At 68.4% G+C, this 25,516-nt stretch overlaps 1 protein-coding gene across 11 annotated transcripts; it reads left to right on the forward strand.

Moving 5' to 3' along the window:
* The first annotated feature begins 544 nt into the window (after positions 1–544).
* CEP170B (centrosomal protein 170B) lies at positions 545–25,516 on the forward strand. Of its 11 annotated transcripts, XR_002341073.1 has the most exons (20): positions 545–720; positions 3,455–3,585; positions 10,501–10,590; positions 11,770–11,848; positions 12,576–12,634; positions 13,654–13,792; positions 14,482–14,649; positions 14,778–15,260; positions 15,377–16,101; positions 16,180–16,320; positions 16,783–16,873; positions 17,002–18,681; positions 19,911–20,175; positions 21,017–21,080; positions 22,188–22,347; positions 22,585–22,728; positions 22,807–22,895; positions 23,229–23,322; positions 23,456–23,507; positions 23,663–25,516. XR_002341073.1 is itself a non-coding variant. In XM_021081518.1 (19 exons), exons 2-19 carry the CDS (start codon positions 3,481–3,483, stop codon positions 24,225–24,227), a joined length of 5,103 nt encoding a protein of 1,700 aa, XP_020937177.1. In that variant the 5' UTR covers positions 547–720; positions 3,455–3,480; the 3' UTR covers positions 24,228–25,516. The 11 variants fall into 11 exon arrangements, 10 of the variants coding, with proteins under 10 accessions (XP_020937177.1, XP_020937175.1, XP_020937176.1 ...); XM_021081518.1 differs by lacking the exon at positions 21,017–21,080 and having other exon boundaries at positions 547–720; positions 15,377–16,071; positions 23,225–23,322; XM_021081516.1 differs by lacking the exon at positions 21,017–21,080 and having other exon boundaries at positions 548–720; positions 23,225–23,322.

Consider the following 25,516-nt stretch of genomic DNA (forward strand, 5'->3'; position numbering starts at 1 on the left):
ACGTCGGCGCCAGGTAGGAAGGCGTCGACGCCCCAAACCCACCGCCCCCGAGCCCAGCCCAGAGCGCCCCAGTCGGAGCGCGGGGGGCAAAGCAGGGCGGCGCAGGCCTCTGGGACTCCCCCTCCTCCTTCGCCGCCACCCCTCATTTGGGCGGGCGGGGCCAAAGGCTAGGGGCGGGGGGTGCGGCTCGAGCTTCGGGCTCCCGGAGCTTGGTTAAGCGTTAACCGCGGGCTCGGAGCCAGGACGCGGGGCTGCTGCGGGCGCCCGGCAGCGCCCGGTACGCAGGGGCGGGCTCGCCAGACGGGGCGGGACGGAGACCGGGAAGGGAGGGGTCTGGGGGCGGGTGGGGGAGACAGGCGGGGCCGGGGCGGCGGGGATCGGGGTGGGTGGGCGCGGGGGCGGGCCCCGCCGCCGAGCTCGGGGCGCGAGCCTCGCTCACCTGGGGCCCGGGGCCCGCCCTAACCTGGATTTCCGGGGGGCGGTCCCGGGGCGGGGCTGGGGGCGGTCCCGAGGGCGGGGCGGGGCGCCCGCAGACGTCAGGGACCCGCCGCGCGAGGCCCGGGCCGCCGCTCTGCCCGTGGGCTCGCCGGGCCGTCGCGATCGTGCGGGCCGCGCCGGGCATGTCCTAGGCGGCGGCCCCGCCCAGCGCTCGGCCGGCCCGGCTGGAGGGCCAGGGCCGAGCGGGGGCCGAGCCGGGACCGAGCCGGGGCCGAGCCGCAGGTAAGACGCGCCGCTCTGCGCCCGCGGCGGCCGGGCCTCCGGGCGCCGGCACCTGCGCGCCTACGGGGCTGCGCGAGCGAAGGACTGCGGGCAGGGGGCAGGGGAGCGAGCCCCGCGGGCCGGACAAAGGCGCGGGGGTGGGGGCCGCGGGCGCACCTGGCCAGGCCGGTCTCTGCCGCCGCGCAGGCGGCCCAGGTCTGTGCCAGGCCGGGAGGGGCCGCCCGGCGCGCGTCGCCGCGGCCTGGGGCGCAGGTCCGGGCTTCGGGGTCCCCGCTCAGCCGCCAGCTGGGCCATGGCCGCCCCCGGCGAGCGCTGATTCAGGAGAAGGCGCCGCTCCCTCCCTCCCCGGGCCCGGCGCTCCCGCCCGCAGCCTCCCGGCCTGGTCTCTCCTCCCGCGGTCCCTCCCTCTGTCTTCCTCCTCCTCCTCCCTCTCTCCTCATTTCCCTTCGCCGCCGCCGCCTCTCGGCTGTCCCTGCCTCTTCTCCCGGCCTGTCCCCGGCCTCCGTTCCGTCTGCCTCTTCCAGCCGCCCCGCGGGCGCTCCCGGCCCCTCCCAGCCCCTGCCCCTGGGCGACTCCACCCCTCCCCTCCCCTCCAGGCGGGTGGCCCTTCAGGCTGGGGCAGCCGAGGGGACAAGTTTGGGGTGTTTATTATTCTCCCTCCTAGCAACGAGAGCCAGCCCAGCCCCGAACCGGCCGCAGGCTGTTTGGGAGCTTCGGCGACTCCAGGCCTGGGCCTTTTCGGGATGGGCTGGCAGTGGGAGAGGCAGCCTGGCTCAGGCACAGCCGCGTAACCAAGCTTTGGGGGTTTGGCCTCCCTCTGCAGTAAGCAGAGGCTGTGGCCTCCTTTGGGTGGGGTCTCCCTTCCCAGTTACTCATGGGAAGCAGTAGCAGGTGATGGCGGCGTGGGGGGGGGGGCTCCAAGGTAGAGAGACCCTCATCCCTCAGCTGCGGGAGGAGGCCTGGTGAGGGCCGCAGGGCCCTGGGAGGCCCCGCCCCAGCTCCGCTCCTGTGCCTTGGGCAGGGGACCCTGAGGAGGGCAGGGCCCCCAGGCTGAGGGCTGTCTTCTGGGCGGGTGGATTTTTCCGTGTCTTCCCAGCTGTTATAGGCCGAGGGGGTTACAGTCACTGGGCCCTCACAGATGGGTGGGGCCTGGTGTTGAGACCTGGTCTGAGAGCCCCAGGCAGAGACTCTGGGTGTGGGCACTGCAGGGACAGGGCCTGGGGGTGTCTTGTGTGTCCCCTGCGCCCACCAGGGTGCCAGCACCATCACCTCTCTCCCTGGCTATTGTGTCACCTGTATACAGTCTCCTGTTTGACCCCCCATCTGTTCTGCACTGAGTCAGGTCATCGACCCCGGAGCCCCAGAGCTGGCCTCTCCGGGGTGTGACACACGCACCTGCCTGGCCCGAGCTTAGACCCCGAGCTGGGCTTAGTGCTCTGTTCTCGCTGTTTTGAAATCCTTTGTGCTTTCGGGACAAGCCTACTGCATTTCATCGGACACTTAGCCCCTCAGCGCTGCAGCATCTCCTGGGCCCTCCAGGGCCTCCCCTCTTGCTCCAGGACAAGCCACAGAACTCCCAGGAGCACTGACTCTTCCTGCTGCCTGGACTGCAGCCCCCAGACGTTGCCATGCCCACCTCCCCGTGAGCCTTCCCCGACCACCCTCCGTAAACGGACCCCTCTGGGCTCTGCCACCCCTGCCCATTTCTCTTTTGCTGCCTGCCTTCCAGCAGCAGCGAAGCCCCGGACGCAGGGACAGTGTGTCTCTCAGAGCCCAGGGCACCGCGTGGCAGTGCTCAGGATGTTTTCCCTGTGTGTGTCTACGCGCGTGTGCGCGTGCAGAGGAGAGTGGCCAGGGCACTTATAGGCAGTGTTCCGGGCGTGCATGTAAGCTGTGTGGGCACGTGTGTGGCACGAGTGCGCCTGCGCATTTGGTCCCTGTGCACCTGGCTGGTGTAGTGGCAGCTCTGGGCAGCAGGGCACCTGGCTGAGAGCATGTGTGCGCCGGCCTGGTCTTCAGGTGACATCGGCCCTTGTCGTCATTCAGGTCGCCACCACCACCCCTCAAGCACCTGGTGCTTCCCCACCCTTCCTGACCCTCCACCGTTGAGTCCAGGACCTCCGGCACCAGAGCACCACCTCCCGCTGGGCTCTAAGGGGCTGCCTGCAACTCCGAACACCCTGGTGCAGGGGTAGAGCCACCACAGTGGCCACCAAGGGGCATCTGGCCCTCTTGGTGGTAGGCGTGCTGCTGGCTCAGGGCTCTGGTCCCCAGCCATCTCCTCCCAGCCCTCCTGCCCTGGCCCAGAGCATCCAGCTGTGGGAAGCAAACCCTCTGCTTCAAAGTCTGCGTCTGGGACATGGACCTGGCCTTGTGTGGACCCTGCTGGGCCACAGTGAGTCCCACCTGCTCCAGCGGGTCACGGGGACACATGTGGGCCTCCATGCAGACAGTGTGGCCGGTGCCCCAGGCACCCAGGCCTTGGCACCCGGAGGAGAGAGGAGGCCTCATGTGGGCCCAGAGGATTAGGTCAGACCAGGAGCCTAGGAGGGGCCCCGGGGGCACAGGCCCACGCGGGGAAGGGCTGGCCTGGATCCCATCATTTCTGGAAGTGGCCACTGCAGAGGTGCCGTGAAGGTGCCAGAACCCCGGAGAGGCAGGATCTGGGCCAGCCTCTGGTGTGTCTGGGGGGCCCGGGGAGGGGGGCCCCGCCCTGACGACTCCTTCCCCCCAGGGCCCGGCGGCCTCCCCAGCGCCAAGATGAGCGTCACTTCCTGGTTCCTGGTGAGCAGCAGCGGCACCCGCCACCGGCTGCCCCGAGAGCTCATCTTCGTGGGGCGGGACGAGTGTGAGCTCATGCTGCAGGTGAGTGGGCACCTGGGCTGGGGCGGGGCTGAGCAGGAAGGCCCCCCCCCCACGTGCTGCAGGCCCTCTGGGGAGAGGCCTGGGCGTCTCCCCTGGGTCCCGGGCCCGCAGCAGGGCTCAGAGGCCTCCTGGGGGTGTGCGCACTGATGGCGAGGGCCCGCCTCTGCGTCTTGGGCCTTTTCGGGTGAGACGGAGCTATCGGGTTGGGACCGTGTCGGGCCCACCTCTGGAAGGCGCCTGGAGCAGCTCTGTCCACAGCCTTGCCGTCTGGGCGCCCCAGCTGGGCTGCGCGTTGGGGAGCCACAGGGCCGGCTCGGGCCACCAGAGCCGATCCATGGAAGGCTGGTGCCTGGGGTGGGAGGAGGCCTTTGTTGGGCTCAAGAGGCGGGCAGGGCACTGGGAGCCAGGACGCCAGGCACTTGGCAGTCAGGGATTTCTCACTGGGTCTGAGTTTGAGTTGAGCCAACCTTGGCCTCCGCGGGGTGCACGCGTCCAGCTCCAAGGAGCAAGGAGGGGTGGGGAGGGGAAAGGGCCTTGAGCCTGTGGGGTCCACCCGGGGTTCCTCACCCGCTGGGGTGTGATGGAGTCGGGCTCCCTGAAGCCCTGCCCCCACCCCAGTGTGGCTCATGGGCCCCTGTCTCCCCAGGCCCTCCAAGCTGCACACCCCACTGTGGGACTCTCAGGGGGTCGCAGGTGGACTGCCCTGCCCGGTTCAACCAGGGGGCCCACTCGGGAGCAGGGTGAGGCCTTGCACAGACCCCAGTCCTTGTGCAGCCCTGGCCGCTGCCGCCCACTCTCCTGGGACATGTGGGGCCTGGGCTGCAGCGGGTCCGGCCATGTTCAGGTTGACTTGAGCCCCCAGCCAAGCCCCTCACCCCGGCTTGTCCCCAGACCCCCAGGACCCCCCCGCCGTGCGTCATCGATGGGTCTTTTGAGAGGCTCTGATCCAGAGCAGCCTGTCCCTTTTTCTCCTCGCCTCTTGCCCTTGGAAGTGGGAGAGACTGCGGCGGTGGCTCGGCGCAGGGCGGGGCGAGGGTTTCTGTAAGCGGCAGAGTATCCGTCTGAGGCCTTGTGGGCCACGTGCCTCCATCACAGCCACTCAGCATCGCTCTTGTTGTCAAGGGCTCTTGTCGTCAAGAGCTGTACCTAAACCAGGTGCCAGTAAGTTTTGTTTGTGGACGTTGCGATGTCAGTTTCATATCACTTTCTCCGGTGGTGAAATAGTCCTGATTTTTTCCTACGGGGTGAAGTGTAAGGACTCTTCTCAGGCCGCGTAGAACCAGCAGAGGCCGTAGGTTGCACCCCCAACCTCCTGGGGGCAGTGGAGGCGAGGTCTGAATTATGGCTGCTGGCCCCCTGATGGTGACCTGTGACGTGACTCCTGTTGTCTGTCCATTGGAGAGGGAGCTGAAGGGGTCACCGCATTTGGCCCTGACCCCTGGCAGGGGGCCGCGTGTTGCCTGCTGGGCCTCTATGGCCTGTCATTAGCCCTGCCTGTCTACCCAGGGTAGCCAGGAGGGCCTCTCGGAGGAGGTGGCCCTTGACGGGAGCCTGTGGGGGTGGGGGAGCTGGAGTGCGCCTGCAGGGATGTGTGGGCCCTGGGGGCCCAGTGGGGTGCTCCTCCCGCCTTCCTGCCCCAGGCCCCCACTCTGCTTGCTTCTCTTTCCCGCTGCTGGAGGAGAGGCTGCTGGGGCGGGGGGTGGGGGGTGTCGGCGAGCTCAGAGTGGGTTGAGAGTCTGATTCCTAGTTTCTGGGCTGATGGATGGAGGTGCTCTGAGCAGGGTGGGGCCCTCCATGCAGGGCCGGCCCCTGGCCTGGGTGCGCCTGTGATTCTGCCCCTTGCCATCCTGGGCGGCGAGGCCGTGGCTCTGTCGCACGGGGAACCCGAGGCCCAAGGAGGTCGCGTAGGTGCAGCGGGCATGAGTGTGGGAACGCCCCCCCCCCCTCCAAGGCGGCCCAGCTGCCCCTTGCTGAGGCTGCCCCTTCCTCTTGCTGCCAAAGGGCTGTGCTTCCTGTCAGCCCCTTCACCCCCTACTCCTGTGGGGTCCCTGCTCGGGAGTGCCTTACCTCCCCCCTGCCCCGGCCTAGGCAGCCACCATGCAGTCTTTCTTTCAGCTTCTTTCTTTTTTTTTTGGTCTTTTTGCCTTTTCTAGGGCCGCTCCCGCGGCATATGGAGGTTCCCAGGCTAGGGGTCAAATCGGAACTGTAGCCGCCGGCCTACACCAGAGCCACAGCAATGCGGGATCTGAGCTGAGTCTGCGACCTACAGCACAGTTCACAGCAACGCCGGATCGTTAACCCACTGAGCAAGCCCAGGGATCGAACCCACAACCTCATGGTTCCTAGTCGGATTTGTTAACCACTGTGGCACGACGGGAACTCCTCTTTCAGCTTCTTTCTGGGGGGGCCTGGGCTCTGAGCAGACCCGGACTCTCCCTGGAGGTCCGTGCACCCCAGGGGCTTGGTTCCCACCTCTGCTCAGGTGAGTCACAGGGTCTCTTGCCGTCCTGGGCCCAGCCTCCTGGCTCATCGCTGCCCGGCATCGCGGAGGCAGCTGGAATCTGGTGCTGCCGAGCAAAGCCCCCGGATCTCTGATCCCTCCCGGTCCCTGTCCCTGCCATGTGTCCCCCCCTCCCCCTCCCTCACATCTGGGGCGACCCCACGCGGGTACAGCGACAGGTCCCCCCAGGCCTCAGCGGGACCGCAGCCCCGCCCCACCTGCCCAGGCTTTCCGGGGTCCGCCACGCCCACCCCATCCTTTTCGCCCTCTCTCTGCCATGTGCTCCCGGAGCACTTGGCCTGCCTTCTGCGTGTGCTCACATCCCTGGTGTCTGAGTGACATCCGTGTCACTCAGCGGTGACTGGGCTCCCCCTTGGAAGAGCCTTGCAGGGACCCTGCCTCCCGGGACCCCCACCCCAGGGCTGGGCAAGCCACAAACATGTAAACAGATGAGCCCCCAGGTGACAGACCCAAAGGTGACACCGGGTTGGGACAGGGGGCCATAGGGCCGACTGGTGCCAGTGGCATTGTGCTGAGAGCCAAGGAGGAGGAACAGCTGGTGGGGGGGTCGGTGGCAGAGGTGCCAGGTGGGAGGGTCGAGGCGGCGTGTCGAGGGGAACCGAGGCTGGGGGCCAGGCCCATCCTGGAGGCTGTGCCACAGTGCAGGCAAGAGGGCCGTGGCTCGGATCTCGGAGGCAGAGGAGGGGAGCCGGCCAGCCTGGTCATGTGCCCCCAGGCTCCCCTGCAGGGCCTCCCGCTCACCAGCAAGCCTGGTACGGAGCTGGCGCCCAGCGAGGATGTCGAATACACCAACACGCGTGGGGACGTGGGCCCAGGTCCCCCGGGGGCCAGAGCCAGGGCTGCCTGCCGTGGTGGCCTAGGTTCTGGTGCGGGGCATGTGTGTGTGTACACGTGTATCTGCACTATGTACGCACACACACATAAGCATGCGCGCACACACGCGGCAGGTGTGCCTGTGCGTCTGCGTGTGTGAGCGTGTGTTTGTGGCCAGGCGCACCCTCTGCTTCCACCTGGTTTGCCCTGCGACAGCCGGGGTTCACGCTGGCCCCTTACCTGGAAACCACGCTCGAGAGACCTGGCTCGGCAGCCCCCCACGAGCCCCCTGCACACACAGGCTGAGGGCGCTGGTGGCCCTGCTGGGGTGGCACTGGGCGAGCTGGCAGGAGGGTGTGTCCAGAGCCCGGGGATTCTGGGTGGGGCTTTTCCCCATGGAGGGTGGCAGGCACGACTTTCGGAAGCACATCTCGGCTCCGTTTTCCAAACGGCGGGATCGTTTTCCAAAAGCCCGTGTGTCGGGAGCGCCTCAAGGCCACTTTGCGCATCTGCCTGGCACCTGCTTCTCTTACTGTGTAGCAGGGCCACTTTCTCGGGCGTCTGCTTAATGTCCCTTTCAGCCTCGAGGTCTGGGATGGGCGGGCTGCCCCCCCTTTCTGGGGTGGGGGGGCTTCCAGCTTCCGAGCACCTGGGCTCAGGTTTCTGGAGGGGGCTCCTGCCTGCCTGACCCTGGTCCCCGTGCTCCCCGCAGTCTGGGGAGGGGGTTTGGCGGGAGCTGTGCCCAGGGAGTGGAGGGGGCAGCCCAGGCTCTGGGTGTGGAGGTGGGGGCTGAGTCGGGAGGTGGAGGGGGTGGGCTGGCTGGCCCATCTGGAATAGGGAGGTTTGGAGAGGGCCAAGGGCCGGGGCTCGTGGGAAAAGGCGGCCTTTCTCCCCCCCACTGGGAGCCCCAGGAATTTTCAGCAGCAGAGTGAAGGGCAGGGCTAGGTGGGGGCTGGGGGGCAGACTGAGGGGTGTGAGAGGGAGGCCAGCCGAGGACTGCCTGGGGCCGAGGAGTGGCTGGGGGCTGGGCTGTAGGGCCTGGTGGGCAGGGAAGTGGGAATTGGCTTTGGCCAGGCTGTGCTGGAGCTGCTCAGAAGGTGTCCGGGAGCTGAGGAGCCGAGGTTCTTAGAGGGAGGGGAGCTGCTCAGGTCTGAGAGGTCGGCACAGAAGCCCCTCTGGGGGGCGCTGCTGCTCCGCCAAGGCAGAGGGCCAGAGTACCCTCATTCTGCCCACCCTATGTCCACCTCGGCGAGGCAGAGCCTCGAGCTGCCCTGCATGGTCCTCTCAGCACCCTCTCCAGGGCCACGGTCCCCAGGAGGCCTGATGCTTGACTGCGAGGAGGGCAGAACCAGCCCCCAGGGCCATCCAGGTGTTGGGTGGGACTGAGGTGGGCAGCTGGCTGTGCCTGGAGGGGCCACAGGAAGCAGGCCCCCAGCCCCATCAGAGAGCTCAGGCCTCCCCGCTGCCAGGCTGGACTCTGAGGAATGCCTGACCTGCTGGGCCACCAAGAGGGGCGGTTACCTGGCCTGCGGTGGGGCGAGCCTGAGCACGCCGGCCCCCTGGATTCTGATGGTTGTTGTCTAAGCCACCCTGGGGCCGGGTCCTGAGGAATCTCCTCCAGCACCTGCAGCCAGGGGACCGAGGCCCAGAGGAGGGAGCTCAGTGTCCCCCAGCGTTCCCCACCCTACGCTGTCTGGGCCAGGGGCCCAGGACCTAGAGAAGGGAGCTCGGTGTCCCCCAGTGGGCCCACCCCCACCCTGCCTGGGGCAGGGCTGGCGGGAGGGGGAGGGGCTGCATTGCGGACAAGGGGGGGAGTCCAGCGCGGGAGGTTGTGCTTGGCCTCTGGGCGCGGCCAGGGTGGCCAGGGTCTGTCTAGCTGTGGGTGCCAGCTTTGGTTGAGGCATTCAGGATGGGCCAGCGGTGAAGCCTGGGGCGTGGCCAGGTGGTCCCAAAGTCAGACTCAGCTCCCCAGAGACCTGATTCTTTGGGAGGCGGGTGAGCTGGCACCAGGAGCGACCCCCAGGCTCGGGCCTGGGAACTTCCCCGGGAGGGCAACCTGTGTGTCCCTGGGCTCACGTGGGTGGCGCTGGGCAGGTGGCTCGTGACTCCTGGGTGGCCTCTGTGTCAGAGAGGCCCTGGTTGTCCCTGCAGACTCTGTGCTGCCCTCGAAACCACCACCACGCCCCTGCTCCCTTCCAGAGGCCCGAGGGTCTGTGGCAGGATGAGCTTTGGGCCCTGCAGCGGCATCACTGTGGGCACCTCAGGCCTCCAAGCCTGGGGGGGCTGGAACGTGGAGGCTCGCCCTCAGCAGCCCCTCACGAGTGCCCCCTTCCCAGGTTCTACCCTGGTGCCTCGGCCAGGCTGAGTGGCCTTGGGTGGGGGTGGGGCTGGGCCAGGGCCCACCCTCACCCCACAGTGTGCTCAGGTCTCTGGGTGGGGAGGGGGCCATGGCTTCCCCTGGAAACTGGTCGTTTCTGGTGCTGCCAGAGGGGTTGGGCAGGGGGCCAGAATCAGAGAGGAGGCGGGTCTGCGGTGGCGACCGCTGCCCCAGGGGCCTGGACACTTGCCCGTAAGCACTGAGCAGCCTGGAGGCGGTGATGTCGGGGCTCAGGGGCCGGGCCCCCCTCCTGAGGGCCAGCGCGTCCTGTCCCAGGCGCGGGAATGGGCACGGGGTCCTTGGAGGTGGGGGTCCTGGAATCTTGGTGGGGGGGCGTGCCCTGGCCACTTCCGTCATCCTGCCAGGGCTCTGCTGGTCTCTCCCGGGTACAGCTGCCCCGACACTGGGAGCCCCCGCAGTGAGGGGTGGGCGTGGTGTAGGTGTGGGGAGGTGCCCTGTGCCGGGGTCCCCTGCTTCCTGGCTGGTGAGGTGGTCTGGGCTGGCAGTGCCTAAGCAGGCAGAAGGTGACCCTGTGACCCCAACTCTGTCCCCCCGTAGTGGAGGGGCTGTGACCCTCCAGCTTGGCCATGTGAGGTGACTGTGCTTGGGGAGGGTCCTGGGTGGGCTGGTGGCCAGGACAGAGCTGGACGTGCTCAGGGCAGAGGCTCCCATGTGTGTGCACGTCCACGCCCTGGGGAGCTGGGCGTGTCTGGGACGTGTGAGCCCCGCGTGCAAAGCTCTGGGGCCTGAGGCACACAGGCATGCATGCGGGCAGTGTGTGGCCTCTGCCAGCACTCACCCTTCCATCCTCCCTGGGGAGTGAACAGCGAGTCACCAATGGTCAGAGGGTTCCCAGCCCTCCCACGGCTGTGACCCAGGAGCAGGCTGACCTCCTAGAGCTGCCATGGGGGGCCGGTCACAAAGGGAGGGGTCGGGGGCAGGCTGGGCAGGAGGAACCAGCCCTGGCATCTTGGCAGATCCCTGTGGCCTGCTCCGGTGGTCAGGACCGTGGCCGGGAGATGTGGCCGAGTCAGGCCAGGGCGGGCTTTCCACGGCACGCGTGCCTGAGGTGTGGAGGCACGGGTGGGGCCTCGTGGGCTCTGAGCCAAGGGACCTGGTGTTGGTTTGTGGTCGGGTGGGGGGGCCCTCCTGCGAGGGGGCCTCTGCCTCTGGGAAAGCCACCTGAGGGGCTCTGTCTCCCCAGTCCCGCAGTGTGGACAAGCAGCATGCTGTCATCAACTACGACCAGGACAGGGACGAGCACTGGGTGAAGGACCTGGGCAGCCTAAATGGGGTGAGTGCTGGGCCTCTGTGCTCACCCCACCACCTTCCCCCCCGTCCATCCTCCCTGACCCTGACCCTGCACCCTCACCCTGGGCCCCGGTCTCTGCCTCCGCCTGCTCCACCAAAATCCTCCCTCTGTGCAGGCCCACCCCCTCCAGGACCCTCCCCCTCCAGGACCCGCCCCCTCTACTGGCCCCACCCCCTCTGTGGCCCCGCCCTCAGCGCTAAGGGCACCTGCTCCATCTACACCCTGGCTCCACCCCTGCCAGGCTCTCCTGTTCCGGTGGCCTTGGGAGGGCTCCTGGGAGCCTCTGGGAGGTGGCACTGCATCCTGGGTAGAAGGGGAGGTGGGGCCCTCAGGTGGGCACGGGAGGCTCTGGGCTCCTGCAGGCTGGGAAACGGGGCTCCTGTCCTGGGGGCGTAGGTGAGCTCTTTTGTGAGTTGGGGGCTGCAGTGACAGGGAAGTGACACAGGGGAGAGCCCTGGCTGCAGGTGCAGAGAGGGTCAGCACTGCCCCCTGCCACTTGGTCAGAGCCCAAGGACTTCTATGCGACCCAGCTTTGCCGTAGGTCCAGCCTCTCTGACTGCTTTGCTCCCTGTCTGGTCGCATTTGCTTCATCTCTGTGGCGCCCTCGCGCCCGGCTCCTGAGCCCCTCCTCTGTCCTGTGACAAGTCCTCCCTCTTGTCTCTCCTGCCAGACTCAGCACGCCTGCCACACCCCACACCCCACTCCACCCCGCCCCATCACCCTGGCTGTGCCCGAGGCTCTGTGTCTGAGGCCTGGGGCCCTTTGTTCCTCTGACTGCAGCGTCGGGTCCGTGGGCCTCCGCGCCCCTGGCGCAGGCAGCCTGGTGGGGAGGCCTGGCAGGGTGTGCGAGGCCTGGCTGGGGTGGGGCCTGCACGAGGCTCTGGGGAAGAGAGGGGGCCGTTATACAAGGGCGTCCACGCGCTTTGTGCTCGAGCGGATACGTCAGGGTCCCTGGGTGCTGGGTGGCACCTCGGCCCCCCTCGGCCGGTCCTCCAGGCCGTCGGTCTCATGGTCCCTTTGGGTGTGAGGCTGGGTGCCTGGTGCTAGAAGAGTGGTGCCCGGCCCAGAGCAGCACAGGAGGGCCCGGTGGCCGCTTGCTGGGGCCCCAGCACCGCCACCCTGCGCTTGCCAGCTCAGCTCCGGCACCTGCTCCCTCCGCAGACTTTCGTGAATGACGTGCGCATCCCAGACCAGAAGTACGTCACGCTGAAACTCAATGACGTCATCCGATTCGGCTACGATATCCTTTCCCCATGTGCTCACCCTCCGTCCCCAAGCCCCCGGTTGCCCTGCTGTCCTCGAAGTGGGCGGGGCCTGACCGTGGCATCTGGGGCCCCTGGAAGACAGACTCAGGGCTGGGCTCTGACCGAGCTCCAGCTCCTGCCGCCTGCCCCTTCTGCCCGCTGCCAGCCCGAGCTCACTCAGGGCCTTCCTGGCGCCCAGAATCCCCTTCCTGGGGGCTGCCCAGGCTGGCGCTCTGTGCTCAGAACATGGGGGTGGAGGCTGTGCCTCCGCCCTGGGCGGCCGGGACCCTCCACAGGTTGGGCGGGAGTGCACGCTCCCCCCTGCCCACACCCCCTGGCACACCTGCTCCAGGGGTGGGCCCAGCTGAGGCTGAGGCCCTCCTGACCCCTGGAACCTTGGGAGGCCAGGGGCTGAGGGGTGTTCTGGGTGGGAGCCGAAGCTGGGCACATGGCACGGCCTCCCGCAGCCCTGGGGCCTCTGTGCCATGGCCTGGGGCAGCCTGTCCTGCCCTCTGGGGGCAGTGTGGCCTGCATGCTGTCCCCTCAGTGTAGACACCCGCCCATGGTTTTGTGCGGGGCGCGCTTGCAGCACAGTCCCCCACTCTCCCTCCTCACCACGCCTGGGAGCGGTCCTTTCATCTCCCGCGACCCTTGTGTGACCCAAGGCCTCCGTCCGGGCCCCGCCCTGCCCGTCGGCTCTGTTCTCTTTAACGCACCGGTCACATTCCAACATGTATGTGCTGGAGCGCGTGCAGCACCGCGTCCCGGAGGAGGCGCTCAGGGTCAGTGCTGGCGCTCAGCCCGGGGCCCCTGCGTCCCCGCGTCCCCGCAGCCCTCCTCCTCCCCCTGCCCCTCTCCCACTGGCCGACGCCCCCAGGCCTCTTGGCCACCCTGGCCTGGCTGTGGGGCCATGAGTCAGCCCGGTCTGGCCTGCCCTGCCTGCCCTGCCGGATGGCCCAGTCTGGCAGGCAGGGAAGATAGGCAGCCCCACCCCTCCCCAGGCTGATGCACGTGGGTGTGGCTAGAGCCCAGAGGGGGCTGCTGTGCCCAGCAGGAGGGGGTGTTTGGGAGCCCCCCTGCCCGGGGGCATCTTGGGTAGCAGGAGGACCCTGATGGGACCGCCATGGGTGGGGGGGTGCTAGGAGCAGGCAGGACGGGGTGTCCGGAGGTTGATGGGGGCAGTCTCTGGGGACAGCCTCCTGGGGGGTCCTGAGGGAGGGATCCCCTACAGTGCCCTTCCTCCACTCAGGCTTGAGGGTCTCAGCGGGGTCTCAGCAGGTGGGCACCTCCTCTCCCCTTGGCCATTTGTTGGGGAGTCATGGAGCAGACTGGGGGGTCCTGCCCAGAGCCTCACCCGGAGGTGGGGGCCTTGGTCTCATTCTCCAAAGTAACCATGGGTGGCACCAGGAGCGTGGCCGGCCTGCCCAGCGTCCCACGGCCAGTGTAAGCCCGGCTCTGACGACCACAGAGCTTAGCCAGGTGGGGGCTGGTGTGCACGCACGCACACACATGTGCCTGCACACCGTGAGCTGGACAGGCTCTGCTCCCACCCCCCACAGCTCCTGAGGGCTGAGCTCCCCGCCACCCCTCCTCCGGCTCGGGGCGGGGGGGCTCCCGATGATGGTCGCCGGCTCCCTTGTGGGCGCTGATGGGCCTGGGGACCCCCAGCTCTGAGCCACAGGCAGGTCTCAGCTGTCTGCTCCATGGGAGTCCCTCTAGATGGAGAGGAGGGGGCGGGCACCAGGGTGGGGAAGCATCCTCCCAAGGTGGCCCCCCCCTCACCCCCGGCTGCCTCCCGCAGCACGAGAAGTACACCAGCCAGCTGCAGGTGGGCATCAAGAGCCCTGTGCCCAAGAGGGGCGAGGCCCTGCCAGAGCATGCGCCTTACTGCGAGGCCTCGAACCCCAGGCCAGAGAAAGGGGACCGGAGACTGACAGCAGGTAGGCTGGCCCTGCAGCAGGTGGCGGGCGAGGGTCACAAGGCCTGTCCCCCCCTCATGGCCCCCACAGGCCCCTGATCCTCCTTACCAAGGAGCCCTCCCTTTGGCCCCACACCCCAATGTGCTTATGCTCCCCTCCCTGCACGCCCGCCTCCAGGCTCACGCTCACACACACATACACACACACACCTGGCAGTGCGGCATGGACCTTGCTGTGTGCGAGTTCAGGCACCCATGTACGCCTGCGTCTCCATACTCTCCAGACACCCTCCCCCCATGCACCCCCACACTCCTGCACCCATGTGGCCAGTCAGATGGCAGTGGCACTTAGCCCCCAGATCACCCATTTGTGGCCTGGACCATTTAGAGAGCTTGCGAGAGGCCAGTGCTGTTGTGGGCTCACTGCCCCTCTCTGGGCACCCTGGCGCAGAGGGCTGGGCAGGGCTCAGGGCTTGGCTGCCCAGGGCCGGGTTCACGGACAGTGTTGTCCCAGGGCCAAGCCTCCCTTGGGGCAGCCGCCTTGCAGGGAGGGCCCAATGGGGTTGAGGGAGGCAGCCCACGCGGTGGCCGCCACCAGGGATGCGGAAATTGGGCTCAGGGCAGTGGGTGGCCAGCCGGGGCTCTGGGTGGCTGCGGGTCCAAGCTGGGAGGTCGTGCCAGGGCCCCTCCAGCCACCCGTATCTCCCCCAGTTGCAGTCTTCCGTCCTGGCTGTGTTGGGGCCTCAGTGACGCGGGGTCAAACTCTCTGTGCAGAGGCGGCGGCCTACCGCACACCCCTCTATGGGCAGCCGTCGTGGTGGGGTGAGGACGATGGTGGCAGCCCTGCTGAGGACCGGCGCCAGGATGAGTCCTACGCGGGTAAGTCCTGGGGGGCAGCCTGCCTGGACGTGCCCTCTCGGGGGCACGGAGCTGGCCGTCCCAGCAGAGGTGAGTGGGACGAGGGCGCCCTCTGTGGCCCTGGCTGAGTATCTGTCCCTTTTCCCCAGAGCGGCCCAAAGAGCCGGCTCAGCAGGGCGGGGACCTCGCGGGGCCCATGGCCAGCTTCCAGGCCCCGCCAGAGCCTCAGGGCTACTCGTTCCGCCGGGAGCCCAGCTACTTCGAGATCCCCACCAAGGAGACCCCCCCGCCACGGACCCCGGAGGTGCCGCCGCACGAGGCGCCCACCAGGGACGCAGAGCTGGGCGGGGGCGGCGCGGCCCCCGTGGTACAGAGCCACGCCTGCTTCACCATCGAGTTTGACGACTGCAGCCCCGGCAAGGTGAAGATCAAGGACCACGTGACCAAGTTCTCCCTGCGCCAGCGGCGGCCCCCGGGCAGGGAGGCCACGCCTGGTGAGACGGTTTCCGCCGAGACCAAGGTGGCCGACTGGCTGGTGCAGAACGACCCGAGCCTGCTGCCCCGGGCCAGCCCCGGCGACGACCGGCACAGCACCAAGAGCGACCTCCCGGTGCACACCCGGACCCTCAAGGGTGAGCCCCCCTGCCCGGTCGGGGGGGCCGCGTGCGCTGTGTTCACCCGGGGTGGGTGTCAACCCTCTTGGGCACGTCCCCCCCCCTCGGCCTGACGGGTTGGGTCCCCCATCCAGGCCACAGGCATGAGGACGGCACACAGAGCGACTCGGAGGACCCCGTGGCCAAGGCGGCAGGGGCGGCCGGGGTCCCTGCGGATGCCGGCGGGGAGCAGGTGCGGCTGCAGCGGCAGATCAAGCGGGACCCGCAGGAGCTGCTGCACAACCAGCAGGCCTTCGTCATCGAGTTCTTTGACGAGGACACGCCCCGCAAGAAGCGCTCCCAGTCCTTCACGCACACACCCCCCGGGGACCCCAGGCCAGAGCGGCGCCGAGGCCCCGGGCCGGCCGACAGGGACCGCCCGGCCGCCCCCGCCCCGGCCCCAGCCCGGGGGCCGGGCAGCAGCGCGGGGCCGCAGCGGGCCAGCTCGCTCAAGCGGGAGAAGACAGAGGAGCGGCTGGGCAGCCCCTCGCCCGCCGTCCGGGCCTCTGCCCGCCCCTTCGGCAGCGTGGGGCGCCGTTCCCGCCTGGCCCAGGACTTCATGGCCCAGTGCCTGAGGGATGGCTCCCCGGCCGCCCGGCCCGGCCCCGAGAAGCCACCGCCCCCACTGCCCGCTCCCGTGACGCCCCGTGGGGCCAGCCCCGTGGTCCCCTCGACGCCACCGCCACCCCCCGCTGACCCCCACGTGACAAAGGCGCGTAAACAGGAGGAGGACGACAGCCTCAGTGACGCAGGGACCTACACCATCGAGACGGAGGCGCAGGACCAGGAGGTGGAGGAGGCCCGCAAGATGATCGACCAGGTGCCGTGGGGGAGGGGCGGCCTGGGAGCCGGCCTGGGCCTGGGGCTCTGACCCGCCGCCCGCTGTCCCTCCCGGCAGGTCTTCGGGGTCCTTGAGTCCCCTGAACTCTCCAGAGCAGCCTCGGCCGCCTTCCGCCCAGTCATCAGAGGGGACAGAGACGAGCCCAGCGACGGGGTGGCCCAGCGGATGGCCCTGCTGCAGGATTTTGCCTCCCGGCCAGTGAGTGCAACCCCCCAGGTGGAGCTCCAGGTGCCGGGGACTGAGCCCCGACACTGGCCTGGGCAGGAGCCAAGCGGGGAGCGGACAGCGTCTGGGCTGGGGCTGGAGGCCACTGGGTCCTGTTTGTGCTCAAAGGCTCCGACCCCCCTGAGCTGCGGGCTCCAGAGCCCAGACAGCTGGGCTGTACCTTTCCAAAGAGCATGCCCACCTGGCGGGCGGGCCGGGGCCCCTGTGCAGAGGGTCAAGGGGGTCCTGAGGCCCCGCGTCAGCTGGTACCTGGGTATCGGTGCCTGTGGGCGCGCTTGGCTGTCTGAGGGGTGGCAGAGCCTCCCCCTGCTTCTGCAGAGGGAGCAGGGGGCTGGCACGTGGGACGGCACGGGGCCGGGTGGTACGGTGGACTGCCTCGCCCCTCCCCGTGGGCCCTGCCTCCCTGGCACAGACACACCGTCTTCCTCTCCTTAGGGTGTCCCGGTGCCGGGCTCCCCCGGGGGTCAGAAGTGGGTGTCCCGCTGGGCCAGCCTAGCTGACAGCTACTCAGACCCAGGCCTGTCAGGTAAGTGGTCCCCGCGCTGTCGTGGGGGTGGGTGAGCGCATGTCGCCGTGGCCAGAGGAGGGCCGGGTCCCTGTGCTCTGAGGGCCTGCACGCAGAGGCCGCTCTAACCAGCTGCCTTGTCTCCGCAGAGGACGGCGCCGGGCGCAGAGCCGGGGAGCTGGACGGGGCCCTGCCTGTGCGCCAGCGGCGTCTGCTCCCACAGCTGCCCAGCGACAGGGCTGACAGCCCCGCAGGCCCTGAGGCTGCCAGGAGGAGCGGGCCTGGGCCACCGGAGCCGGGCAGCGAGCAGGCTGGCCCCCTCTTAGGGCAAGAGGACCTGGAGCCCGACAGCCTGAGCGACGCCAGCGGCTCAGACGGCGGACGGGGCCCTGAGCCGGGCAGTGGCCCGCAGGAGGGGCTGGCGTGGACGCGGGGCCGGCGCTCACCCAGGGCCCCCATGGAGCCGGCCCCCACCTCCTTCTTCATCGGGGACCAGAATGGGGAGGCAGCCTTCCCCCGGAAAGCGGCTGTGGCTCCAGGCGAGGGGGAGGCCGCAGGGCGGGCGGCCCAGCCCAGCCCCCCGCCGAGGGATGGGAGGTACGTCAGCACCAGTGGGCGGATGGTGGTCCAACTGCGGACAGGGCGGTCCCCGGAGCCCCCCAAGGAGGCCCTGGGCCTGGGCAGGCAGGAGAGCTTCACCAAGGAGCCGGCCAGCGGTCCCGCAGCCCCCGGTCAGCTTCCACACATCCCCAGCCACCCGCTCCTGCAGGACCTGGCCACGGCCCGGGCCGCTCGCATGGACCTTCACTCTCAGGACACCCACCTGATCCTGAAGGAGACGGAGACGGCTCTGGCTGCCCTGGAGGCCCGGCTGCTCTCCAAGTCCATGGAGGAGCCGGAGGGGCAGGTGGGCACTGCCCCCGGGCGGCCAGAGGACTCCGTGTCCGGGGACTCTGACGTGGACACGGCCAGCACTGTCAGCCTGCTCAGTGGCAAGAACGGTCCCAGCCCGACCAGCCCCCAGCCCACGGGGCTGCCGAAGGAGAGGCTGCCGCCCCCGCCAGCAGCACAGGACCCGGGCAGCGGTGCCCTGAACAGCGCCCGCGAGCGGCTCTCTGAGAAGCAGCGTCGCCCACCGGGCCCGACTGACGCCAGCCGGGGAGAGCCAGCGAGGCGCCTGGCCGTGCGGCGTGGCCATGGGCCCCGGGGGTCCCTGGACTGGCCCGATGAGGAACGAGGCTCCACCCCTGCCCACCCGCCCGGGCCAGACACGGGCCCTTCCGACCACGAGGCCCCTGCAGCCCCTGCGGCAGGACGGCCAGGGCCTCGCCGAAAACCCACGGCCCCACCGCCATCCCCGGCCGCCCGGGAAGAGCAGAGCCGCGGCTCCGCTGGTGTCCAGAAGGTGCAGCAAGTGCTGACCCGCTCCAACAGCCTGTCCACCCCACGGCCCACGAGGGCCTCCCGGCTGAGGCGGGCCCGGCTGGGGGACGCCTCCGACACAGAGGCCGCAGATGGTGAACGGGGGCCCCCGGCCAACCCCGAGCCAGTGGGGCGGCCAGCTGCCGAGCAGGCCAAGAAGCTGTCACGCCTGGACATCCTGGCCCTGCCCCGGAAGCGGGCCGGCTCCTTCACGGGGCCCAGCGACTCCGAGGCGGCCCCCACCCGGCCTGGCTTCTCTGGCCGCAGCGCCGAGTTGTACTGCGCCGGCCGCAAGCCCAGCATGGCCGAGGCTCGGGCCACTGCCAAGAAGGCCGCCAACACCACTGCAGCCCCCCGCCAGCCCTTCAGCAGGGCCCGCCCAGGCAGCGCCCGATACGCCTCACCCAGTGAGTGCTGGGAGCGGGCGGGTGGCCTTGGGCCCCGTCGGCCCAGGCAGGGTGTCTGCCACATCCTGTGCAGTGGCCTCGCGCTGGGCTGTGGGGCCCCCAGTCCCGGGCCTGGAGGAGCCCCTCCTCCCGTCAGGGGTGTGTCTGCACACACACGAGTGCCCCCAGGCCATCCTGCTGCGAGGGCAGCAATCCCCGACCGTCTCCAGGATGGGGGTGCTGTTGCCCGACCTCAGGTGGGCCTGGGGGCCCGAGACCATGGCCTGGGTCTGCCCACTCTTTCCTGAGGTTCAGGGTGGGGACCCTGGTGGCTTGTGAGGCACGTGTGGGGGCCCGAGCCGTCCCCTGTGGGGCGGTGCCCAGGAGGGTTCTCTGCCCTAGGCAGCTGTGGTTGTGCAACTCTGAGGGGCCCTGTGAGCCCACAGACCCCGTAGCCGGGAGCACTCTCCCCCCACCACCCTGCAAGCAGGGGCCCCGTGCAGCGCAACGGGGAGGGGTGGCTGCCGGGGCACCGGGCCCGCCCTGCTGGAGGCCGGCCTGTCCTGAGTGAATCGGTCTGAGGTGTCAGCTCTGCTGGCCTAGCTCCTGCTGCTGCTTCTGCGCCTGTCCCGTACCCCTCCCGCGCTCAGCTGAGCCTCCCCCAGACCCCCTCCTGCCTGCTGGGTCTGCTGGGGGCCCAGGTGGCTGAGGGAGGAAGGGACAGAGTCAGGCAGGATGGCTGGGGACCCCACCTGCTTGGCCCCACCTCGTCACACTGCAGGGTTCGCAGCCACCCTGGGGGCTTGGAACGGGGCCTGGAGGGGGAGGAGGCAGGACTGAGAAGACCCTGCAGGTACAGGGAGGGGCTGCCATGGCTGAGCTTGGGCTCTGGTCACAGGCTGTGTGTGGCCACCTGCGTGGTCCAGCCTGGGGCCATGGCTGATCTACATGAAGAGTTTGCCACTTCCCTGCCATCCCTATCCTGTGGGTACAGAACCAACCCCTAAGCCCAGCCTCCGCCCACTGCCGACCAGCCGTGACCCCGGGTTGCTCCCTAAGGGCCCGTGGAAATGCCAGGCTGCCCGTTCCTGCCTGAGCCTCTGGGCTGGTGGTGACCGTGTGGTCCCTGGAGCCGGGCAGCTCCAATGCTTCAGCTGAAGGGCTCCTGGGTGCAGGGGTGCCAGCTGCAGCAGCTCATCCTGCAGCTCCGGGCCTTTGCTGAGTGCTGCTCTGTTCTTTTCTTCCTTCTGGAACCAATTCACTCACCCAAGACGCGCGTCGCCGGCAGCAGGGCTCAGATTGCACATCCACATCTGAGGAGGAGTATGGCTCCCACCACGGCTCCCCCAAACACACACGCTCCCATGCCTCAACAGCCACGCAGACCCCACGGGCTGGCAGCTCTGTCCGGGCCCGCCCCCGGGCCCCTGGCCTCCGGGACACAGATGATGAGGAAGAAGAGCCTGACCCCTACGGTTTCATTGTGCAGACAGCCGAGATTGCTGAGATTGCCAGGTGAGTGATGGTGCCCGTTCACAGCACGAGCCGTTGATCCAGGGTCCCTCTCCTTGGGACTGGGGTTTGGTTCCTAAATGGGCTCAGGAAATACATGTCAGACGGGTGGATGGATGATGGATGGGTGGATGGATAGAAGGATGGGTGGATGAGTGATGGTTGGGTGAGTCAGTGGACGATGGATGGATGGATGTTGGGGGTTGGGTAGATAGATGATGGATGTTTGGGTGGGTGGATGGATGGATGGTTGGATAATGAATGCAGGACAGATGTTTGGGTGGATAGATGATGGTTGGGTGAGTGAATGGATGAGGTTGGATGGAAGGATGGGGTGGATGGATGATGGGTGGTTGGATGGATGGTTGAGTGGATGAGTGCATGGATGATGGGTAGATGGGTAGTCAGATGGGCAGTGGGTGGTTGGATGGGTGGGTGGCTGCAGATCTGCCCAGGAGGGTGGGGGACCTCTGGCACGATAAAGCCTTCACCAAGACTTTTATTAAAGATACATTCCTGGAGGTCCTGCTGCGATGTCGTGGGTTAAGGATCCGGCACTGTCTCTGCAGCAGCTCGAGTCACTGCTGAGGCACGGGTTTGATCCCTAGCCCAGCACAGTGGTTTAAGGATCCATTGTTGCCACTGCTGTGGTGTACGTTACAGCTGTAGCTCAGATTCAGTCCCTGGCCTGGGAACTTGCATATGCTGCAGGTGCGGCCAAGGGATAAAAAATGAATTCCTTCATGCAGTCATTCGGTGGAAGGGTCACCTCCAGGTCGGGTGCTGGGGACAGTGCAGGGTGGCAGGGAGCGAGTGGTCAGTGCTGTGCTGGTTGGGTCCTCAGGGCCTGTGGAGGCTGCAGGGGGTGAGTGGCGAGTTTTGGTGCTGAGGAAGCTGAGCTTGAACAGGTGAGGCACCTAGAAGGGGGTGACCAGAGGCTGGTGGCCCTAGGACAGTAGCCCCTGTGGGGTGGAGGCACACACATCTCCAGTGGTGGCCCAGGTTGTGGGTGGCATGAGGTCGCATCGAGAGGAGGGCCAAGGCCAGGGCTCTTGGGACAGCTGGGGGTGGTCGGAGGGAAGTCACTCACCTGTGCAGAGCGATGCTGGGGAGGCAGAGGCCAGCCAGGGAAATGTCCCCGCCCCGCATCCCTCGGAAAGGGCAGAGCTCGCATGGCCATTGCCAGGGGACGGGCCTCGAAGGCCAGTGGGGGCTTCCTGAGCAGAACTGGGGTGGCTGAGGGCAGAGGCCTTGTTCTCAGTGAGCCCTGGGGTGACTGCAGGTGTGGAGGGCTGGGGAACCACAGCCTGGAGCCCTCCCTCTCTCCGCCCTCTCCTGAGAGAGAGGGGAGTGGCGGATGGCCTTGAGGGACACCCCCCTTGCCCCAAGCCTGGCTGAGAGCTCAGGTGGCACAGAACCTGCTGGGTGGGGGGGGCGGCTTCATGGACAGTAGGGGGCAAGGACCTGGTCCCCAGCTGGCCTCTCTCCTTTCCCGGGTGGCCCGGGAGCCTGGGGAGGCATGTGTTACCCATGTTGGGGCAGAGGGACTGGAGGATCTAGGCCAGCCTCCCCACCTCCCTGCCCTGTGACAGGCCCCCCGCCTCCCAGGGTCTGCCCGACTCTGACCTTGTCTGTGACCCTGTGCCCACCCCTGCCTGCTCTGTGACAGCCCTGGTGTCCTCCCTGGTGCCCAGAGGAGGAGTAGGGGTGGTGGGAGCCTGTGGGTGTCTCTGTCCTCGGGGGCCCGGCCCCCCCCTCAGAGGCTCGGGGTCTTGAGGCTCCTGGTGGGCCTGTCCCTTCTGCCATTGCTAGTGGACAAGGCTGGAGGCTGCCTACTCCGGGCCCTGCCCCACCTGGCGGCTGCCTCCTGGGAGGGACCCTGCCCACACCCGGGGGGGGGGCTGCCGCCTGTGGAGGGCAACGCTGGGTCCCAGCGGCTGCTGCTCCCAACCTCCCTGCGCGGGGGCCGGCCAGGAGGACCCCGCGGGACCTGCCTTCCTTCTCGCTGGCTGCAGGCTGAGCCAGACACTGGTGAAGGACGTGGCCATCCTGGCCCGTGAGATCCACGACGTGGCCGGGGATGGGGACTCGCTGGGCTCGCCGGGGCCTGCCCGCAGCCCCTCCCTCAACAACGTCCCCAGCACCCCTGCCTCCACCATCTCCGCCCGCGAGGAGGTGAGCCTGGGTCCCGGCAGCCCCGCACCCACCTACGCGCGGGCATGTCCGTGGAGCCTGCACTGGGGCCCCACCTGTGCAACCCCCCTCCCCCACAGCTCCCCTGAGAGCAGGGGGCCCAGGACCTGCCACCGCTGGGGTGGGGGCGCCCGGGGACTCTGAGCAGACAGGGCTGGGGTCTGCTCTGTCCACCTGGCGGACGCCCCCACCCCTGGGCCGCTGCCCCTGCCCCCACAGCTGGTTCAGCGCATCCCCGAGGCCAGCCTCAACTTCCAGAAGGTGCCGCCCGGCTCCTTGAGCTCCCGAGACCTGGACCAGAACATGAACGACCGCTGCGAGGACCCCCTGGCCAACAAGACGCGGCCTCGGAACCGCGAGGAGGCAGGCGCCCCTCCCCTGCGGGGCCGGGGCGGGGAAGCAGGGCTTCGGGGGCTGAGCTGACGCCTGGGCCCTTTGCAGGTGATTTTCGACAACCTGATGCTGAACCCCGTGTCCCAGCTGTCCCACGCCATCCGTGAGAACACCGAGCACCTGGCCGAGAAGATGAAGTGAGTCGGCCCCGCCTGCCACTGCTGCGGGAGTGGGCGGGGAGCCCCCCGCGGGTTTGGGAGTGCCCAGCCAGAGGCCGTCAGGATGTGGACAAAGGAGCCGGGGCCGTGCCACGTGTCCACCTGCGTGCCGCGTGGCAGCCAGACCCTGGGAGCCCCCAGGGTGACCCGCCCGCCCCTGTGCCCGGCCCGTGTTGGAACCAGCCTGCCGTGCTCCAAGCTTCGGTGTTCCCTTGTGGAAGTGGAAGGAGTGGCTGGCGAGGCGGGCAGGGAGGGCTTGCCTGGGTTCTACAGTCTCTGTCCTCTGCCCGTCTTGCCCCCGCCCCGAGGCAGGATCCTCTTTCAGAACACGGGGCGCGCGTGGGAGGAGCTGGAAGCCAGGATCAACGCGGAGCACGAGGTGCCCATCCTGAAGACGTCCAACAAGGTGGGTGCCGGGCGCCCGCGGGCCCTGCCCACCCCGGGCCCGGCTGCCAGCCCGCTCGGCCTCGGGGAGCGTGTGGGGACCCTGGGGCCCCTTGCTCCTGCCCCATGCACCCTCCTTCCTGTCCTGCTTCCAGGAGATCAGCTCCATCCTGAAAGAACTGAGGCGAGTGCAGAAGCAGCTGGAAGGTGGGTGTGCCGCGGGCCAGGCTCTGGAGCTTCTGGCAGGTGGCGGGAGGGCTGGCAGGGGCCTTGCAGCCGGAGGACCTTAACCGGCCAGGAGGCCCCCGGGGGTGTAGGGGGCGGGGCAGGACCCTCCGCAGCCTAACCCTCCCCTCCCCCAGTCATCAACGCCATCGTGGACCCTGCTGGGAGCCTGGACGCGCTGCCTGGAAGCCGGGCCTCCGCAGGCCCGGCCCAGCTCGGGAAAGGCTGGCCCGCTGCCCAGAGCCCGTCGTCACCTGCCTCGGCCCTGCCGTCGAGAAGCGTGCCTCAGCGGGCAAACTGCGGGTCCCCTGGGCTCCCGGACCCCCCCTTCCTTCCCGACTCGGACAGGTTCCTGCTCTAGGTGTGGGGGCCGGGGCGGCCCCTGTGCCGTGGGTCCCCGGGCCGCCCCCCCACACCACCCGCTGCTGCGGCCAGTTCTCCACAAAGCCCCCACACGTGCCATACCCCGCGGGTCCCCCCCCACTCTCAGGCACACCCCTGCTGGCTCCTGGCCCGGCTTCTGCCGTGGCCGATGCCAAGGGCCAGCGTCGCGGGCGTGTGCCCAGTATCCCCTCCATTGCTGTCATTTTTGTCTTTAGCTTTCAAGGGAAGAGTAGTTTGTGCCATTGCGGGCACTCCTGGGCCTCGGAGGGTCCCGCCTCGCCGCACGGGCTGGGGGGACGGTGTACTCGCCCACCCTGAGCCTTTGTGCGGCCGGACCGGGTAGAGGAAGAGGGGCTGGGCAGTGCGGTCTTTCAGTGCCAAACGCAGACCTGGGGGCTTCGTGATGCCCCAGGACTCGAGGGCAGAGTGCAGGCTGGTCAGGGCGCTGGCGGCTCCCAGCCACCCCAGAGTCCAGCGGCCCGGGACAGGGATATGGCCCGTGGGGACATGTGGGGCAGGAACCCCACCGCTTCGAGCCTTTGGTGCCAACATAACTGCCAAACTCATGAGCGTGTGGGCCGGTGGCTGTGCACACGCCCGAGCACGCCCGCGCCTGCAGCTACCCCAGCACAGCTCCACACGCGGGCACGGCCAGTGAGCGTGCAGGGCCTTGGGTGCTGGCTTGCGACGGTCCTGGGCCAGGTGGAGGCAAGTCAATGACCAAAGTGGCTGGAAACCCGGCTTCCAGAAGCTCCCTGGACCACACGCCCTCCCCTGGCCGCCCCCCACTCTCAGACGCGGGGAGCACTAAGTGGGCGCCTCCCAGGCTCTGTGCTCCCCATCCCGAGAGGGTGGGGAGGACAGCCCCCCGGAACCCGTTTCGTTTTCTCAGGATTCTCTCAGCTGGGAACATGCCAGGCCAGCAGAGCTCGGCCCCTCCTGGGGTGGGGGTGGGGCTGATGTTTCTGGAGCCTTTAAGCCAAAGAGCCTGTTGGCTGTGGCAGGTGGGGTGGGGGGGTGCCCACCTCCACCACCCTGGTGTGGGCGAGTCCTGCACCCCGCCTGGCATCTGCGCAAATGTTGACTGGACGGGACCAACGGCTGGGGGTGGGGTTGCCGAGGCTGCACGGGACGCTGGTGGCCGTGCGAGTCCCAGCCGTGCTGGGCGACACAAGTTTACGTTTGGCTGAGTGGAGCTGAGTGCATGGATCCTGTGCGTGTGAGTGGGGGCCCCTCCCGGCCCCGCCCGCGAGCCTGCTGTGTCCACGCAGAGGAGGTGCTAGTCCTGCTGCCCCCCACCCCCCGCATGCCCCACGGCTGCCCACAGCCTGGCCCCCAGCACAAGCCGTGGCCGTCCGTCCACCACACCTCCATCCACAGCCCCCGGAGGATCGCTGTACGAGTTTTTTATTCACAAGTCTTCTCCCCACCGCCCCCCCCAGCCTTCGCCTTGGGATCGGTTAACTTATTTGTCTGGCTTCTTGGAGGCACCTCTGTGCGTTTGTCCTCAGGTGGTCTTATGGATGTCTTTCAGAAAATGGTTATTTTATATGATTTGTCATGGAATTTGTTCTAATAAATCATTCTTCTATCATGTGGCAACATGC

Source organism: Sus scrofa, unplaced genomic scaffold (assembly GCF_000003025.6).
Source record: "Sus scrofa isolate TJ Tabasco breed Duroc unplaced genomic scaffold, Sscrofa11.1 Contig1914, whole genome shotgun sequence".
NCBI classification, from domain to species: Eukaryota; Metazoa; Chordata; class Mammalia; order Artiodactyla; family Suidae; genus Sus; species Sus scrofa.